At 58.1% G+C, this 17,554-nt stretch overlaps 1 protein-coding gene across 1 annotated transcript in view; it reads left to right on the top strand.

The window, feature by feature from the left end:
* Positions 1-17,554, top strand: part of ACTN4 (actinin alpha 4) — a 70,386-nt gene that overhangs the window by 51,435 nt on the left and 1,397 nt on the right. The window contains exons 9-20 of the mRNA XM_006215055.4: positions 3,547-3,639; positions 5,336-5,566; positions 6,142-6,289; positions 9,779-9,929; positions 12,314-12,422; positions 12,636-12,776; positions 12,863-13,045; positions 13,139-13,273; positions 14,349-14,528; positions 15,348-15,494; positions 16,311-16,391; positions 17,369-17,527. Coding sequence (XP_006215117.1) covers positions 3,547-3,639; positions 5,336-5,566; positions 6,142-6,289; positions 9,779-9,929; positions 12,314-12,422; positions 12,636-12,776; positions 12,863-13,045; positions 13,139-13,273; positions 14,349-14,528; positions 15,348-15,494; positions 16,311-16,391; positions 17,369-17,527 — 1,758 coding nt within the window. The remainder of the gene's footprint in view (positions 1-3,546; positions 3,640-5,335; positions 5,567-6,141; positions 6,290-9,778; positions 9,930-12,313; positions 12,423-12,635; positions 12,777-12,862; positions 13,046-13,138; positions 13,274-14,348; positions 14,529-15,347; positions 15,495-16,310; positions 16,392-17,368; positions 17,528-17,554) is intronic.

Raw genomic sequence — 17,554 nt, 5'->3', positions numbered from 1 at the left:
AGGGGTTTTGCTAAGGTGGTAGGTGGTCACACAAGACATGATCTTATTTATGTTTTCAGAAAGATCAGATAGCATCTGATCCCTCCAGCCCAAAACAAGGCTTCCTTTCTAGAGCCGCTGGCTGGTGTGTTGCAAACCTAGGCCTGGTTAAAAAAGGAATCAATCTCATTCAGAACCACCTCCCCGCCCAGGCCAGAGCCGGGGTTTGGCTTCCAGTCCAGAGCCAGCGCTATTCCTCCCGCATGAGCCCAGGGCCCGGCCTCAGCCGCCCTCCCTGCGTCTTTCACTCTCTCCTGCCTCTCTCTCTCTTTCTCTCTCTCTGCGCAGATATTGTAGGCACTCTGAGGCCAGATGAGAAAGCCATCATGACTTACGTGTCCTGCTTCTACCACGCTTTCTCGGGGGCTCAAAAGGTGAGCTGGGGCGGGAGCACCCCTCACTGCTATGCCTGGAGACTTGCCCTCACCTTCCCCGCTGCGTCCCCACTGCCCGTCTGTGGGTGGGGAGCCCTGGCCGGGCCGCAGCGTTCTACAGGTTTCTTGTGACTGTAGGCCTCCGTGGCCCCCACCGGGCTGGCACTGGTCCAGTGCTGAGACGCCACAGATACTCTCCCTGTGAGGTGGGTGGTGGCATCCCAGTTTCTCAGACAAGGCAGCTGAATCCCAGCATCCCGTTAGAAGGCAGAGCTGCAGTCTGGGCCTGTGCTGCTCCACGCAGCTGCCTGCTCCACTGGCTGTGCCGCCCCTGGGAGCGCGGGCTTTCCTCCCCTTCCCTGCAGCTCCTTCCCCTCCCAAACGCCCCAGGAAAGGCTCCTCTCTGCCCCTGCTCCTGCTTCCCAGGTCGCCAGGCCCCTGTCCTCAGCAGCCCGGTGACACAGGCAGGGCAGTCAGAACTGTCCCTTCCCAGTGGCAGCCTTCCCTGAGCCAGGCTGAATCCCCGCTGCTCCTGTCAGGGGCCCGCTGCTTCCACAGGAGGGCGCCCAGCTGCCCCTGGGGAGAGAGGCCCGTGTGGCAGCCTGCACATCTTTGTCCCCTCCGCTTGTCTCCTTGGTGTCCGGTTTTGGTCAGCGGTATATTCCCAGCACCTGATTTTGTCACAGTTGGCAGTTGGGTGGGGAGGAGAAAAAGAAGAAATGAGCTCTTGTTTATTGAGTGTTTACTACGTGCTGGGGCCTTCTTCGAGGACTGCACACGCACGGGCTCTCAGAGTCCCGCGCACACCTCCGGGAGGGGTGGGTGCCGGTGTCCCCATTGAAAAGAGGAGGGAACTAAACTCACTGGACAGGGACTTCGACTGCTGCTTCCTTTAGAGCCCCAGCTCCAGCAGGGGCCTTCCCGAGGGCAGTCTGCCTGGGCCCCTGCTCTGCCACCTCTCAGTGGTGTGACCTCAGAGAAATCACTTCACCTCAGTTCTCCCGCCTGTACGATGGGTAGCAGACTAGTGCCCACTGTTCTGAGGGGGAAGTGAGCTCAGGCAGGTAAAGAGCTTAGGACGGTGCCTGGCCCTGTAAGCGCTCTACACGTGGCCTGGCAGTAAGAGCGGCCGGCCCCTGCCCACCTTCCTCTTCCCTTGCCACCTACCCGGCTGTGGTTGGAGCTCCTGTTTGGAATGCTCTGCTGAGGGGAACAGGCAGGGAGAGTGGAGGGGACCCCCACCCTCATGGGAAGGCAGGATCTGGGTGGACAGTAATGGGAGAGTCCTCACCGCAAACGCAACTAACCACATGTTTGCTGTTGGACTCACCCCTCTGCGGACCCCACGCCAGCCTCGCTACCCGCCACATTGCCCTCCAGGGAGTGTGTTCTCTGTCCCAATTGCCTTCTTGTGCTTAGTGCTGAACTCTGGTGTAGGGGGCCGGAGGCCTAGAGGGACTCGTAGGAGTGGATACTGGCAGGAAAGCCCAGGTTGGAGCATTTGGGAGTTTTTGAGGCAGCTGGGCCCCTCTCATGAGGGAGGAAATAAAGGCCAGGCTGTTGGGAGCTGCCCGTCACCAAGGGACGTGCAGGATTCCAGCTTCTCCAGCTGTGAGTCCCGCTTCTCCCAGCCTGTGTTTACTTCTCAGGACGGCCTTGTAATGCTTTTATTATTGCTGCTGTCTTTTCCCCGGAGGCTCAATCCAGTCTCTTAAAGAGCACTCTTTGGGTTTCATTTTGTTTTATGAATGCAAGAGCCACCCTAGTCTTAGCACCAAGTATGCCCGTTCATTCCTGGTAGTTTATTTCCCATCACTAAAGCATTTGCTCCTTGTTTCTTTGCTCACTCATTCATTCATCAACTCTGAGTACCTCCAACACGCCAAGCCCTGAGCTGTGTGCCAGGAGTCCAGCAGTGAAACAGAACACTTCTGACTGGCAGCCCACACTTTTGTGGGCCTGCACAGCAGGGCAGAGCTGAGCATGGGGTGCCAGTTGTCCCTCCAGGTTAGGGGTCAAGGACTAACCTCTGAGGCTCCCCCACAAGTTGTGACCTTGGCTGTGCTTCCTGCACTCACTCAGGGCTGGGTGTTCGTTGGCCGGGGCCATTGGTGTGTGTCCTTTAGCATGAAGCAGAGTGTGTGTGTGTGTGTGTGTGTGTGTGCGCGCGTGCGCCAACCTCAGCTGGTCCCCCATGCACCTTCCCACCTGGCCTGGAAGCAGCGTGTGGAGGGGAGAGGCTGGGCTTCTGTGCCTGCAGCTGCCCGGGTCTGGAGCCATCCCCAAGCCTCTCTATTTTCCTTCCCCACCACTCTGTAGACCCTCCTCACTATTTCTGTTCCTGTTCTGTTGCCGTTTCAACTCTTCTTCTTGGACCCTTTCTGTGCTTCCTGAAAGGTACCTGGTCTCTGTGTGGCATCCCTCACCCTCCTTCTCCACTCCTTGCATTTTCCCCTCAGCAGGACAAAGCAAGACATTGTCCTGCAGTTCTGGGCAGAGACTAGTCACTGTCTCCACTGCTCCCTACTCTCCGAAGCCCTGGTTTCCCTCCGCCCCGTGGATTGTGACTTCAGCTCAATGAGCCATCAGCACCCTCCTCCAAGGGGGATATTAGGAAGGGGACAGGCGTCCTCTGCCTGCACACTGACAGCCAGACTTCCGGGGGGCACCAGCACCACCACCCCCAGCCCATCCCCACAGCTTCCTGGTGCTCAGCCTCCCCGTAGCCCGCTTTCCTACCTGAGGGGAGCATCCTTCAGGGGCTTGGCCTAGTGGAGGACCCTACCCAGCCTCACCCAACCCTCCTCTTTGTGAGCCTGCTATTCCATTTCCCCCATAGTGGGGCAACTCCCCAACCCCCTTCAGCACCTATAGGGTCTTGGCCAAGAGAGCCCAGGGCCCAGCTACCTGGGCAGGGATCTTAGCAGTAAGCTTTGGGGACCCTGGCGAGGCCCGTCACGACACAGCTGCTCAGGGTGCCATCTTGCTGGAGCTGGGCTTCCTCTCCTTCCCTCCTCCGGGAGTTCTGTGTGGGCCTTGGATGAGCCAGCTTTCAGGGGACATGCCTGTCAGGAGGGAGGGTCACCATCCCCCAGGCAGCCCTGACTATGTGTGCTCCCCCCCCCCCCCGCAGGCTGAGACTGCCGCCAACCGGATCTGCAAGGTGCTGGCTGTCAATCAGGAGAACGAGCACCTGATGGAAGATTACGAGAGGCTGGCCAGTGATGTAAGTGTGCCACTCACCCCTGCCCCTGGTGGGCCCGCCGGAGCTGAAAGATTAGGTCATCACTTGGTACTCTTGGTCAAAGGTCATGCAACACTGCAGAGGGGAGAGCCGGTATGGCAGTGAGACTTTCTAGAAATGGTCACAAGGTTACAGACTGCAGAGTTTGGCCAAGCCAGTATGTGACCCTTTGGGTTGGTTTCACAAGGCTAAGGCTCAGACTGGTATGTCACCATGCTAGCCAGCTCCTGGGGTCTCAACCTTGGGTTCCTACAGAGGTTCTCAAGGACAGAATTTCCTGAACATCCCCACTGCTTTAGAATCAGCTGGGGAGCTTTCTAAAAAATTCCCGTTCCCATGCCCCATCCACAGAGAGACTGATTCTGTAGGATAGAGAGAGACCCAAGAGCTGGTACAGGGACGGACAGGACCACAGTTTGTCACGGCACGCCCCATGCAAGCCCTTCACCAGCAGGAGCTGCTGTGTCCACAGCAGCACTGTGAGGAGGGAACTCGTATTACCCCCTTGCCCGAGTGAGGAAGTAGGCCCAGAGAGCGTCAGGCACAAGTCCAGAGTCATGGGCTGGCGGCACAGAGGCTCAGCCCCAGGCAGCCCCGCTCCAGAATCGGAAACCAGAATGTCACTTGGGAATGTGGGTGTGTTTAGTACATCTCTTCTGGGTCCTCCCCTTTATTTTAAACATTCCCATATTTTAAAAAATTAAAATACCCAAGCTCCCCAAGAGAGGTAGTTTGACTGTTCTTTTAGACCAGTGGTTCCCAGACTTTGAGATTTCACAGACCAGGAAAATTTAGAAAAGTATTTGACAGCCAACCTATAGTGGCCAACTTTTAATTTTGCTAAGTTAAGGATATTTGAGAAAGAAAAAGCTGCCATCTGTTACCACCGTCATTTCTAACACCTGGGAAAGGTTATGTCCTAGAATCCCAGCCCTTCCAGAGAGGGCAGTTGGCACCACGCACCAAGATGTAAGAACACACGGAGACCTTTGTCCTTGGTTTTCTCATCTTGCTAGAGGCTGGCTTTTGGGAACCACTGCTCTGGGTGTATCTCTGCTGGAGAACAACCGGTTTTACTCTCCTAGGATTGTTCTAGAATGTTCAGTTTGTTTATTTGTTTGTACCGTGTCCTCACTCCATCAAAGACATAAGTATCCCTTAAAAATACAGATCACTTTCTTTTCCAGTTGTACTTTCTACTTTTTATGTCCCGGGCCCTGTGGCATGGCACTGACCACCCCAGAGTAAGACAGGCACGCCACGGGTCCTGCCCTTGGGGAGCTTAGTCAGGGGACACTGGAAGCAGTGAGGCTGTCAGACAGTGCTGAGCTCAGTGACAGTGGACTGTTGGTGGGGGATGATGGGAGAGGCCATCCAGGAGGGGCGTTTGAATTGAAGCTACTCTGCTTAGATGAGGAAAAGGGAGACCAGGAGCAAAGGCAGGAGCAGGAAGTCACCAGAGATTAGCACCATGGTTCAGAGCGGATGCACATTCCCAGAATTCCCAGCCACAGGATCCCAACGGGATTCACAGAGGAGTTGGGCTGGGGAGCAGGGGTGATTTCCCAAGGTGGGACCCTCGAAGATCTAGATCCCATGTGCCCACGAGCTGGGGCAGCCCCGTCAGCACTGGGAAGGTCCCCAGCAAAGGCCACCATGGCTCCTTGTGGGCCCACAGCTCCTGGAGTGGATCCGGCGCACCATCCCCTGGCTGGAGGACCGCGTGCCCCAGAAGACCATCCAGGAGATGCAGCAGAAGCTGGAGGACTTCCGAGACTACCGGCGCGTCCACAAGCCGCCTAAGGTGCAGGAGAAGTGCCAGCTGGAGATCAACTTCAACACGCTGCAGACCAAGCTGCGCCTCAGCAACCGGCCAGCCTTCATGCCCTCCGAGGGCAAGATGGTCTCGGTGAGTTAGGCGGCCAGCGAGGCCCAGGAGGCATGCAGAGCTGCGGGTTCCCTGGGAGGGGCAGAGGGGCAGCCCCAGACCACTCCCAGGCTTATTTGGCCAGCATAGTCTTTCTGAACTAGAATGCCCAGCTTTGGGGTTCAGGGTGTGGTGGGGAGCTGCACTTAACATTTTACTGTGTTCCTTCTTCCCCTGTCACTCCCTAGAGTTTTACACCCATCCCCAAACCACACCATAGTTTGTATGCAATCGTTTGAATTTGGACCCCCAGCTGACTGTGACTCCAAGACCTCCAAATGCTTGAGGCCCCTTCACAGAGGAGGGACAATATTCACTGGACAGTCACCTTCTGACTCCCATAGCCCCATCTGTGGCACTCATTGATTTTCATTCATTCATTTGATCCAGAGGAATTGATTGCACCTGCCATGTGCTGAGCCCGAGATCCAGCAAAGCAGGGATAGATGTGACCGCAGCCCACTTCTGCTGCCTTCCTGTCAGCATCCTTCAGGGGGCAGCGCCCTGCTGGCTGCCCCAGCTCCCTGTGATAGCCCTGTCCTCTCCTGCCCCTGCAGGACATCAACAATGGCTGGCAGCATCTGGAGCAGGCTGAGAAGGGCTACGAGGAGTGGCTGCTGAATGAGATCCGCAGGCTGGAGCGGCTCGACCACCTGGCAGAGAAGTTCCGGCAGAAGGCCTCCATCCACGAGGCCTGGACCGACGGTAAGGTCTTCCCAGCTCCCTCACTCCTTTCTTCTCTCTCTCTCTCTCTCTCTCTCTCTCTCTCTCTCTCTCTCTCACACACACACACACACACATGCACGCACGCACGCACGCACACAGAGCCCCTTCTGCTTTGGGTCCCTTTGTTAGGCCTCCTTTCCTTCTGCTTGGGAGCATTCATGTCAGAAATGCTGCTCTGGGTTCATGCAGCCCCGGCAGCAGGAAACAGTTTGGGGCCAGGTGTGCTCAATCTGCTCTGGCCTCAGAGATTACTTACAGGTGGGCCCCTTCCTGGGTCATTGGGAGCCAGTCATCCAGGAATGCGGCTAAGTCCCAACCCAGCTGCATAGGGAAGTGGCTGCTGTCCCTGTCCCCTCTGCTACACCTGCTCTCAGGATGGCACCCCTCTGGGCCAGGCCTAGCTTGGGGTGGGCTGTCCCATCTCTGGCAGCCTGTGTTCAGACAGCCTGCCTTCCGTCCCCCACACCCTTTGTGACCATGGACTTCACACTGAAGAACCCATGCTGGATGGCCCGTGATCCTGAGCAGAGTCCTTAAAACAGGCCCAGGAGCTGCTTCCTGGCTCTGCTCCCTGACCTGCAGCTGCTGCTCGCTGACCACCAGCCACACAGCCTTCAATGTGGCCCACCCAGGGAGCTCTTTCTCACCTCTGCCCTGTCCTGGTGCCTCCCCCAAGAGGCCTGGCCCCCCTGCAGGACGGCTTCTCCCAAAAGGGCAGCAGTGACTCTGGTTTCTCGGCAGCTCTGCAGCTGCCTGTTCCTTTGGCTTGGAATGTGGAATTCCATCACGTCCCTGGCCCTCGGTCGGGACCCACACCATGGCTAAGATTCCAGATCCCAGGGGCCTGAAAGCCTTCAGGAAATGGCCAGTGCCTGGGAAAGTGGGGAGCTGTCCACTGGGCTCCCCGCCTCCTACTTCTGGCTGCCTCCTTTCCGACCCTGCCCCGGCCCTTCTGCCACTACTCTGCCCAGCGGGTTTCACACTTCCTTGCATTGCTCGGTGTGGTTTTTTATCCCTCCCACCCTCACAGTTCCCCATGAGGTCCTCACTGAGCCCCTACCCACCCATCTATTTGGCCAGCAGCCCCAAACTTGACCAAAGGCTGAGACCCACCCAGAGGCACCTGTACAGAGCCTGCCCTGTCCCTGCCAGGATGCGAACATGCAGCTCTGCAGGATCCACAGACCTGGTCCGACATCCCATGTGTCCCTGCTTGCAGCCCAACTATGCCCCCCTCACATTAGCTCAGGCCAGCTCTTCTCCATCAGTAGTACCCTGATCCCTCCTCTGCCAGGGAGGGAATACGGAAGAGAAGCCAGAAGGAAGAGGTAGCCTGAACCAGGGATGCAGACCCCTCCCTCTGCCTCACAGAAATGGCGCCCATGAGTTCTGCCCCCTAGCCCTGAAAGAGGGGGTATTGTTGGCATTTAGTTCATTCGTTCATTCACTCATTCACTCAACAAACACTTCTTGAGCCTCTTTCCTGTGCTCAGTAGTTTCCCAGGTAGGTGAGGTCCCTGCCCAGGGAACCCACAGGCCAGCAGATTTTGGCATTTCTCTTGCCAGAAGACCCTTGGACACATAAGGGGATTTGACAGCACCCGTGTCCCAGGCTTGGACTAAACTGTCTCTTTCTGTCATTATCCAAGTGCTGTATCTCCATCATCCTTTCACAGGCTCTGGGCGTCATCGCTGTGGATTTCCCTTCTGGTGGCCCCTTATCAGCCCTTTAGCACCTCTCCAGGGGCTCTAGGAGGCCCTGGGAAGGTGGTCTCCTGAGGCCAAGGGGTGTGGGTGTGACAGCCGACCCTGGGAATGACTCTGGCCGGCCTTCACCTGAAGGCATTTAGGAGATGTTAGCTCAGTCTTTAGCCAGTCTCAACTGATTCAGTGGCCTCCACGCACCCCTGCCCCACCCCAACGTCCCCGCAGGCACTTTGGCATCTGGTTTTGCCCCTTGCATCAGCCCAGAGCCCCCAGGCAGACCTGCCTACTCTCATTCCCAAGACTTGAAGCCTCTGTCCTTTGAAACACCCAATTATGCAAAATAGGAGGACAGACTGGCCTCCGGACCCCTCTACATCCCTGGGATCCAGGTGTAGCAGCCTCCTCCCCCTGGGGGTGGGATGGGCCACCATCACTCTGTGCCTCCTCACCATCCCCCACAGCCTGTAGCAGTGGAAGCTTCTCAGGGTGTTAGATTGTCTGGGGAGAAGGCAAAAAAGCGAGCTCACATCGTGCTGCCCCTCGTCCTGAACCCCAGATGGCCATGGCCCCGTCCCCCGATTCTTCCCAGTGCACCCCTCACCAGCTCCCTTGCTGAAACTCTGCTGAGGCAGAGAAGCAGTAACCTACTATTTCCAGCTCCCACCCTTGGGAGAAAGCAATTTAGAGAAGAGAATTGCAAGCTTGCCTTTGTGGTTGAACCCACTGCCCCAGGGCTAGGGTGGCTGGGCCTGTGGTGTCAGTCTCCCAGGCTGCTGCCCCCTGCCTGCGGGTGCCAGGTCCTGTCCTCGGGGTGGCTGAGATGTGGATGGTGCTGGCTCCAAGCCCACCCTTCTCGAGCATCACCTCCCTGAGGCTTTAGGTTTGGGCTGGCATTGGCCCCATTTTACAGACGAGGGAACAGACAGGGAGAGACAGCATGCCATCCCCTGCTCCGAGTTGCTGCCCCAGACAGGCAACTGTTGGTCAGATGCTCTGGTGCCAGCTGAGGAGGGGGTCTCTGAGCTGCCGCTCCAGGGGTAGCCCAAGGTAGCTTTAGGGGTTGGGGGTCCCAGTCACCTTCCCAGGCCAGTGTTTCCCCCTCGGTTCTCTGCAGTACTTTACTGTGCTTGCAGGGCACGCTTGAGCTTCTGGGCCTGCGATGTGTAATTAGCCAGGCTCCAGGGCTAATAACAGTGTTCCTTCCTTCCTTCAGAGGGCCTGACAGTGGGCCCTGCGTCACTGCAGATGGGAAGCCCTCAGGATAATGTGGAGCAAAGATGTGTGACAGGACTCCCACCCTGAAGGGGCCTGGCCCCCAAATGCCAGGGGACAGGCATACGGGTCAAGCTCCTGGGAGGCTCCTCCTTCCCCAACCCTGCTGAGTCATGGGCTGCAACCACAGCTGCTTCTCCAGACCCCGGCCCTCCCTCTGCAGATGAATGTACACCTTTCCCATCTGGGGTAGCACAATCCAAATTCTTACAGCCTGCCAATAAAGTTTAGAACACACAGTTTGAACTGCGATGTCTGTCTCATGCCCACCAACCCCAGTGTCTCCTGACTCCATCCATGATAGAGTTGGGCTTAGAGGCTTCTGTGGAGGGCCAGGAAAAAGGTTCTGGAGGCTTCTGGCCTTCATGGCACCCTCCTCGGTGAGGCAGGTTGTGGGGTCCGCACCCATTTCCCTCCCTCTGGTTGGACAGCCCTCTGGGCTCCGCTGCACTGTTGTCTGAGCATCTCCTGCCCCCCACCCCACCCCAGGGAAGGAAGCCATGCTGAAGCACCGGGACTATGAGACGGCCACCCTGTCGGACATCAAAGCCCTCATCCGCAAGCACGAAGCCTTCGAGAGCGACCTGGCCGCGCACCAGGACCGCGTGGAGCAGATCGCGGCTATCGCCCAGGAGCTCAAGTACGTGTGGCCTTGTGGTCCCCTGTTACCCGCTTCCCCTCCAGCACCCTACCCAGAGAAGTGGTGGGGTCTCCTGGCCCTTTCCACCCTCGCCCCCGCTTTCAAATGCCAGGGAAGGGCCTCGTGGGATGATGCCTTCTCTTCATCCTGTATGAGACATAGAGGCATCTGGATTCTCCAGCACAAGGGAAGTCTCTGACCCCTTGTCCTGATTCCTCAGGTTGTCAGGGTCCCTGGGGCTCCACCTCCTGTGCCTGCCACACCAAGGAGACCCCCTAGGCCCCTGATGTGGTGGGCAGCCTAGCCCCCGCTGCTCCCTGAGGGAATCAGGCTGCACAGAGAGCCCATTGTTCTGTCTGGCCCCTTCCCTCTCCTGCTCAGAATACACTTATTGTAAGAGCTTCCAGGCAGCCAGTTCTCTGCCCTCCCTTCCCCGCCCCAGTCAGATAAACTTGTGCACACAATTAGTACACTAAGCCTCCAGAGCCAGTGAAAGGGGGCCTTATTCCACCAGCAAAGCGGCCAGCAGCAGGCAGGGAGGGCCTAGGGAGTGGGAGGGCCAGGCCATTACTTCATGGAAAATCCACAGGCCCTGGAGGGGCGGCAGGGCTCCCAAAATAGCTGTCTGCTCAAAAATAGGATCCTTGGCTGGAACTGCCCTTTCCAGACACCCCCCACCCTGCCATAGTTATCCCCAAAGTTCTGCCTGTTCCTACAAGCCTGGGGCCCAGCAGTGATGCCTGGTGGAGCCCAATGCCGGACAGGGCCAGTTTCCTCCCTGACTCACTCTCTCCACACTGCCCACCTGCTTTGGGGGTTCCCCATTTGCTCACCCAGAGGCAGGAGTACCATGGACCTTCCACAGTACCGGAGACACAGCGTCCTTATTGGCACTGTTGGGAACCCCTGTACCTGGCACTCCCAGGCCAAGAAGAGTGAGGTCACAGATGCAGATGTCCACCATCCGCAGGGGTTGCAGGGGGTGGAACACTGGCAGGTTCCCCCCATTGACAGGCGAGCCCCTGGAAGCTGGTGGGAAACAGACTTGGAGTAAATCCTAGGCCAGCCTAATTCTCAGACACTGGGGAACAGCCATGTGAAACCCATTACCCTGAGCCAGGGAACAAGCAGTCCCTGAGGCAGCTTTCTGGACAGTAGCCCTGCCTGGAGGAGAAAGGGAGGGCTGTTTGGGGTGCTGTCCGTTCCCCTAAAGATGAGTCAGAGGGCTGAGGTCCAGCCAGCAAGAGCCTGGAATGGACAGCCAGGCTGATCGTTGATTAACAAGAATGATGCTCTGCGTGTACCAGCTCATTTCACCCCACAGCAGTCCCACATTACAGAGTGGGGACCGAGGCACAGAGAAGCCAAGGGGCCTGCCCAGCATCACACAGCTAGGGAGGGAGTAAGACGGGGATGGAGCCCGGGCCGCCTGGCCCTGGTCTGGAGCAGCCCCCTGCTCCTCCCGCAGCCCCTGTATTCTGCCCGCCCACCTAGCTCACTAGGCAGGTGAGATGATCCCTATGTCCTATTCCTCCCCCAAGTTGTTCCCTGCTCCCCACCCCTCACCAGACCCCCAAGGTTTCGCCTGTACACCACCTCCGTAGGTGCCACTAAGAGTATCCTAGTGTCTGGGCCCCAGAAGGGAATCCTGGGGCTGATTAGAGGGAAAGGGGGCAGGGGGCCAGGAACTATTGTATCAGCACCATCTTTTCCTGAACCTCAGTCTTTCCAATAATATCAATGCCCATTCCCTCATAAGCTCACTTTTTTTTCTTGAATATATTGTTAATTACTTTGAATGAGATTGCAGGCTATTGATATATTTTTTCTTAATACCCGTCAAAATAAATACACAACCTTTAATAAATAATTGTTGCTTTTTACCTGTTGGGGGCCAAGGGCACTCTCAGCACTCTACATGCATTAAGTGACTTGGTCTCCACAATCACCCCACCCCCTGTTTCACAGATTAGAAAACTGAGGTATCCAGAGAGAATTCCATCGCCCTGGGTCACACAAGTACAAAGCCGGAGAGCCGGCATTCCCACACGGGGAACTTGGCCCCGGAGCCTTATTTTCTAACCAGTGTTCTCTGCTAGACTTTCTTTGAATGGAAAAAGTCCCAATACAGGCATGATTGAGGACCGCACTCTGGGAGCCTTGAGTCAGCTTCCAGTGACAGAGCAAAGCAGGAAGCCCTGCCACCTCTGTTATTCCCGCCCCCCAGTTCCTCCGGCCTTGGACCAGACGGGTGATAGATGAAGACTGTCCTTAAATGTTGCTGTGCCCTGGCACCCTGGCCGGGGACACACTGTGGGTGGGTGGGTCCAGCAGATCCTTGACTGCCCCCTGCTGGGTCTCATCACCCTCTGCCCTGCCCACAGCGAGCTGGATTACTACGACTCCCACAACGTCAACACCCGCTGCCAGAAGATCTGCGACCAATGGGATGCCCTCGGCTCTCTGACCCACAGTCGCAGGGAAGCCCTGGAGGTGAGGAGGAGGGTGGTGCCACCTGCTGAGCTCTCTGCCCCCCTTGCCCTCAGGGCTGCTGGGGCAGCGTGGACGATGCTCAAACCCTCCAGCTTCCCCTGACCCACCCAGAGGGGTTACACCCTGACCCTTTGGTGCCCCCAGACTTCTCCCCACCATGCGCCCCGACTGACCTGCCTCCTCTGTCCCCATCCCTCCCAACACACACACCAGAAAACAGAGAAGCAGCTGGAGACCATTGACCAGCTGCACCTGGAGTACGCCAAACGGGCAGCCCCCTTCAACAACTGGATGGAGAGTGCCATGGAGGACCTCCAGGACATGTTCATCGTCCACACCATTGAGGAGATCGAGGTCCGCTCCTGCCTGCCCTTCTCGTGGCTCCTGGGGCCTCCTCGGGCCCGGGCTGCCCCTCACCCTTCTCTTCCCTGGACACTCAGGGCCTGATCTCAGCCCACGACCAGTTCAAGTCAACTCTGCCAGATGCCGACAGGGAACGGGAGGCCATCCTGGCCATCCACAAGGAGGCCCAGAGGATCGCCGAGAGCAACCACATCAAGCTGTCAGGCAGCAACCCCTATACCACCGTCACCCCCCAGATCATCAACTCCAAGTGGGAGAAAGTAGGTGGCACCCACCCACTGGCAGGGCCAGGACAGGGCTGGCAGGCGAGGGGGCCCCACCCTGACTGCTCCTGCCTGTGTCCCCACCCCAAGGTGCAGCAGCTGGTGCCCAAGCGTGATCATGCCCTCCTGGAGGAGCAGAGCAAACAGCAGTCCAATGAGCACCTCCGCCGCCAGTTCGCCAGCCAGGCCAACATCGTGGGGCCCTGGATCCAGACTAAGATGGAGGTGAGGGCTTGTCACCCCAGCCCTGCTGGGCCCAGGAGAATCTCTAAGGGCAGAGCTGAGGAAGAGCAGGAGGCTGCCCCCCACTGGTAGGAGGTCCCTAGTGCTCCCTGGGGCCAGCAGACTTGGGGGCCTGGTGGATCTGGGTCCCAGCTGTGAGAGCCCAGACCGCCTCGTGGGATTAGGGGGGTTGATAAGATTCTACTAATGGAAATAGCAGCGCCATCCAGAGGGAAACTTGGCTGAGGAGTCAGGTAGAGGTGGGTTTGAGTTTTGACTCTGCCCTTGACTGATGGTCAGTCACAGTTTAACCTCTGCTCCTCAGTTTTCTCATCTCTAAAAGGGGATGAAAACAGTTATTCCCATCCCTCTGCAAATGCTTTAGGACACCGCTCTATGCCAGCCCCATCGTGAGCACTGTAGCTCATGCTGTAGCTGTGACCAAGGTGGTCTGAGCTCAGGCCCTCCCCAGTGCTCACTAGTTCCCGCGTGACCCAGCTGCAGGGTTTGTAAAGATGCCGATTGCGATGCAGGCCACCATTTAATGAGTGCTCGCTATGCACCAGGCACCGTGCTGACCAGAGAAGCCTCATTGAGATTCATGGCAGGGCTGAGACGGTTGGGCAGGTCAGCCTCATGGCTCAGCGCAGGCTGCACAGGTGGCCACTGTGGGTGGTGAGGCACAGGGTGCTCATGGTCAGGAGCAGGAGTTCTGAAGTTGGCCAGGCCTGGGTGCCCATCCTGGCCCTGCCTCTTACTGTGGTAAGTTGCCCTTTTTGGGCCTCAGTTTCCATCTGTGCAGAATAGGCATGTCCTAGTCCTGGGCCTCACAAGGAGTCAAGTGGGGTGCAGTGAGGTTACAGCTGAGAAGCATTGGCACAGAAACTCTGCATCGTGGCTGCTGTTCCACTAGAGGGTGGGACTGGAGGGGACAGCCGGCCTTCCAGGAGGGGGCCCCTGGGCAGAGGCCCCAAGCTGGAGGCACCCCGGCAGTGAGATGGCCAGCAACAGGAGTTGTTCCTGGTGGTGGCCGAGTGTCCGTCAGCTCTGCCCCTCAGCAGCACCACCCTCTGTGCAGGAAATTGGGCGCATCTCCATCGAGATGAACGGGACGCTGGAGGACCAGCTGAGCCACCTGAAGCAGTACGAACGCAGCATCGTGGACTACAAGCCGAACCTGGACCTGCTGGAGCAGCAGCACCAGCTCATCCAGGAGGCCCTCATCTTCGACAACAAGCACACCAACTACACCATGGAGGTACACCCACCACACGCCCCGACCCAGCTTTCCCTTTGACGTGAAGTAGCGCAGGCCAGGCCGCCTTATTGTAAATGGTTTGTGCCTGTAGAAGAGGTGTCGGCTGCCTGCTGTCTTCTCTTTCACTCTAACTGAAAAGACTAGACCAAATGTTTACGTGTTTTTAAAAAAGTAGTTTCCCTTCCAGCAGCAGGATAAGCTCCCAAGGGAGCTGTGAGGGTGGGCAGCGCCTGCTCCCCGTGTGGCCTCAGCAGTTTTGTCCTCACCTGACACAGATCCAACCAGCATATGCGGGAGTCCTGAACACCAGCTGAGCGCCACAGGGTTAAAGTGTCAGGGCTGGCTGTCATCACATTGGTAGCCTGAAATTGTCCATGGTGATAGCTCTTAACACCATACAAATCCAAAGATACCACCAAAAAAATGTGGGTTTTCTCCCACCCCAGAAAGGTAAACGTTGCCCAACAATCTCTGCAGTTTTCGTGTGGATCCTGGCACGGGTATCAGGACGCAGTCCTCTGCCCGTCCATCACTGGGACATATACCAATGTGATGGCAACCCCACTGCTTGGCGGAGGCAGTAGGCAGGCGCCGTACCCGTGTCCCCTTGTGCAGATGAGCCACATGGGAGAGCATGGGTGGGGCAGGGTTGGCATTTGGGAGAGAGTTAGGGTGAGCCTGATTTCCGGCCACACACCCACCCCCCACCATGTGAGGAGAACCCAGTTCCAAGCCCCCCTCAGCAATAGCCACAGTGATCCCAGCACCCCCACCCACCTGGCCCAGCCCACACTCACGCCCTCATTCCTCCCTCCCCAGCACATTCGCGTGGGCTGGGAGCAGCTGCTCACCACCATCGCCCGCACCATCAATGAGGTGGAGAACCAGATCCTCACCCGCGATGCCAAGGGCATCAGCCAGGAGCAGATGCAGGAGTTCCGGGCGTCCTTCAACCACTTTGACAAGGTGAGCAGCTCCCTCCACCCCCTGGTGTCTTCCCTCCCCACTGTCACTTCCCACCTCGCCCTCTCCGTCTTTGCATCTGTCCATCCATTCACATCACAGTTGCTGAGTATCAGAGGCCACTCACAGGGGCTGGCCAGGCCCCAGCCACTGAAGGGGGCACAGAGGAGTGTCACCTTGACCCGCAGCGTGGGCAGCTTCCCTCGGGAGGACAAAGGGTGGTCCCAAGCCCTGCCCCTGGGGCTGTGCATCCTTGCCAACCTGCTGATGCAACCCTGAACAGACTAGGTCCCAGCACACCCGGGAATCGGGTCCACACATACACACTGTGTTCTTAAAATTCAGATTTGGTCTGGCAGCCCCTTTAGAAGGATGTTGAGTGCTAGTTTGCCCCCGTCCCCACCTGCCTTGCTGGGCCTGAAGTGTCATCTGGCTGCCTTCTGTGAGCAGGGGCCTAAGGTCCCATGTAGGAGGGCGTGCAATCCCCTTTATCCTACCCCACATCCTGGAGGCCAGGAGAGCTCCCCGCTCCCTCCCAGGAGTCCTGGAACTCAAGCCTCAATCAAGCACCACTCGGCTCCCAGCCAGAGGAGGTGGGAGGAGGCCTCTGACTGCCCTCCAGGCCACCTACGTCCTTCCACCTGCCCCACCTTGGCCATCACCTTGTCCACGTCACCTCTAACTCTGTGTTTCCCTCCCACATGTGTGTCCCCCACCCTGCCCTCTGCATGTGACCCTGGCCCCTCTCCCCATCTCTGTGCCGGCCTGGTCTCCACACCACCCCTGGTACATACCTGCCTTCGGACGCCCGCCCGGCAGGACCACGGCGGGGCGCTGGGGCCAGAGGAGTTCAAGGCCTGCCTCATCAGCCTGGGCTACGACGTGGAGAATGACCGGCAGGTATGCGCCCCTGGGCCCCAGCGGACTGTGGCATTAACTGCTCTTCTTTCTCTCTCTCCTTCTCTCTGTCTCCCCTCCCCCCCGGCCATCCCACCCCTTGCCATCATGTGTGCCATTTCACCGGCTCTCTTGCCTCCTCCCTCCCTGTGTCTCTCTGGACACCTTCCCCCTTACCTGGTCTCTCGGGACCGCCTCTATCTCCCCCGCTCCCTGCCACTGTCCTGTTTCCCTGCTGTGCACATGGGGCGGCCCCTCTTGCCTACTCTGGGCCCGGCCTCCTCTGCTGTCCCTGCGTCCTCGAGCAGAAGCAGACAGGCAGCATGGACTCCGATGACTTCAGGGCTCTGCTTATCTCCACAGGATACAGCCTGGTATGCAGCCTCTGCCTCCCCCTTGCTGCTGTGCCTCTCCTCTCCCCTCCCTCCCTCCTCCTCTTCGTGCCGCCTCCCCCTCCTCCCTCCTCCTCACCGCCTCGTCTCCAGAGTTTCCACGTCCTCGGGGACACTCCCCCACCAGAGCAGCACGGCCTTTCCTCCCTCCTCCTCCTCTGCTGCATCTGCTGGGCTGGGGTCCCTCCGATGACTCCCTGAGCCGCCCACCTCCTTTCCTGGAAGTGTCTGGGGAGAGGAGGTCAGGCCTCCGGCTCTCTCCCCTTTTCTTTCTCTTTCTTTCTTTCTTTCCTCCCCACCCTCCAGAGCTAACTTGTGAGCCCGGGGCTGAGGAGCAGTAAACCTGTTTGATCCACACCCCAACTCCCCACTTCCCAGAAATGTGGGAGGGGAGGACCGGAGGGTGCACATCCCAGGCCTGGGGCGCATGGGACTGTTGGCCCAGGCAGCCACGACCCTCAGTGGCGTGTGTGCCAGGGTCAGGCCCCGCTTTCCTGGCCCACTTCTATCCAGAGAGCATCCATCGGGCTGGGCCTGGCCACCCTGCCCCTCTCAAAGGACCCTGTCCCCCACCCACCCCCTTCACAGGGCGATGCCGAGTTCAACCGCATCATGAGCGTGGTTGACCCCAACCACAGCGGCCTTGTGACCTTCCAAGCCTTCATCGACTTCATGTCAAGAGAGACCACTGACACAGACACAGCCGACCAGGTCATCGCCTCCTTCAAGGTCCTGGCAGGGGACAAGGTAAGCAAGACACCTGGGAGGGGCCCT

Source organism: Vicugna pacos, chromosome 9 (genome assembly GCF_048564905.1).
Source record: "Vicugna pacos chromosome 9, VicPac4, whole genome shotgun sequence".
In the NCBI taxonomy this organism is placed as follows: domain Eukaryota; kingdom Metazoa; phylum Chordata; class Mammalia; order Artiodactyla; family Camelidae; genus Vicugna; species Vicugna pacos.
Note: the sequence above shows the minus strand (reverse complement) of the source record. Positions and strands in the feature narration are given on the sequence as shown.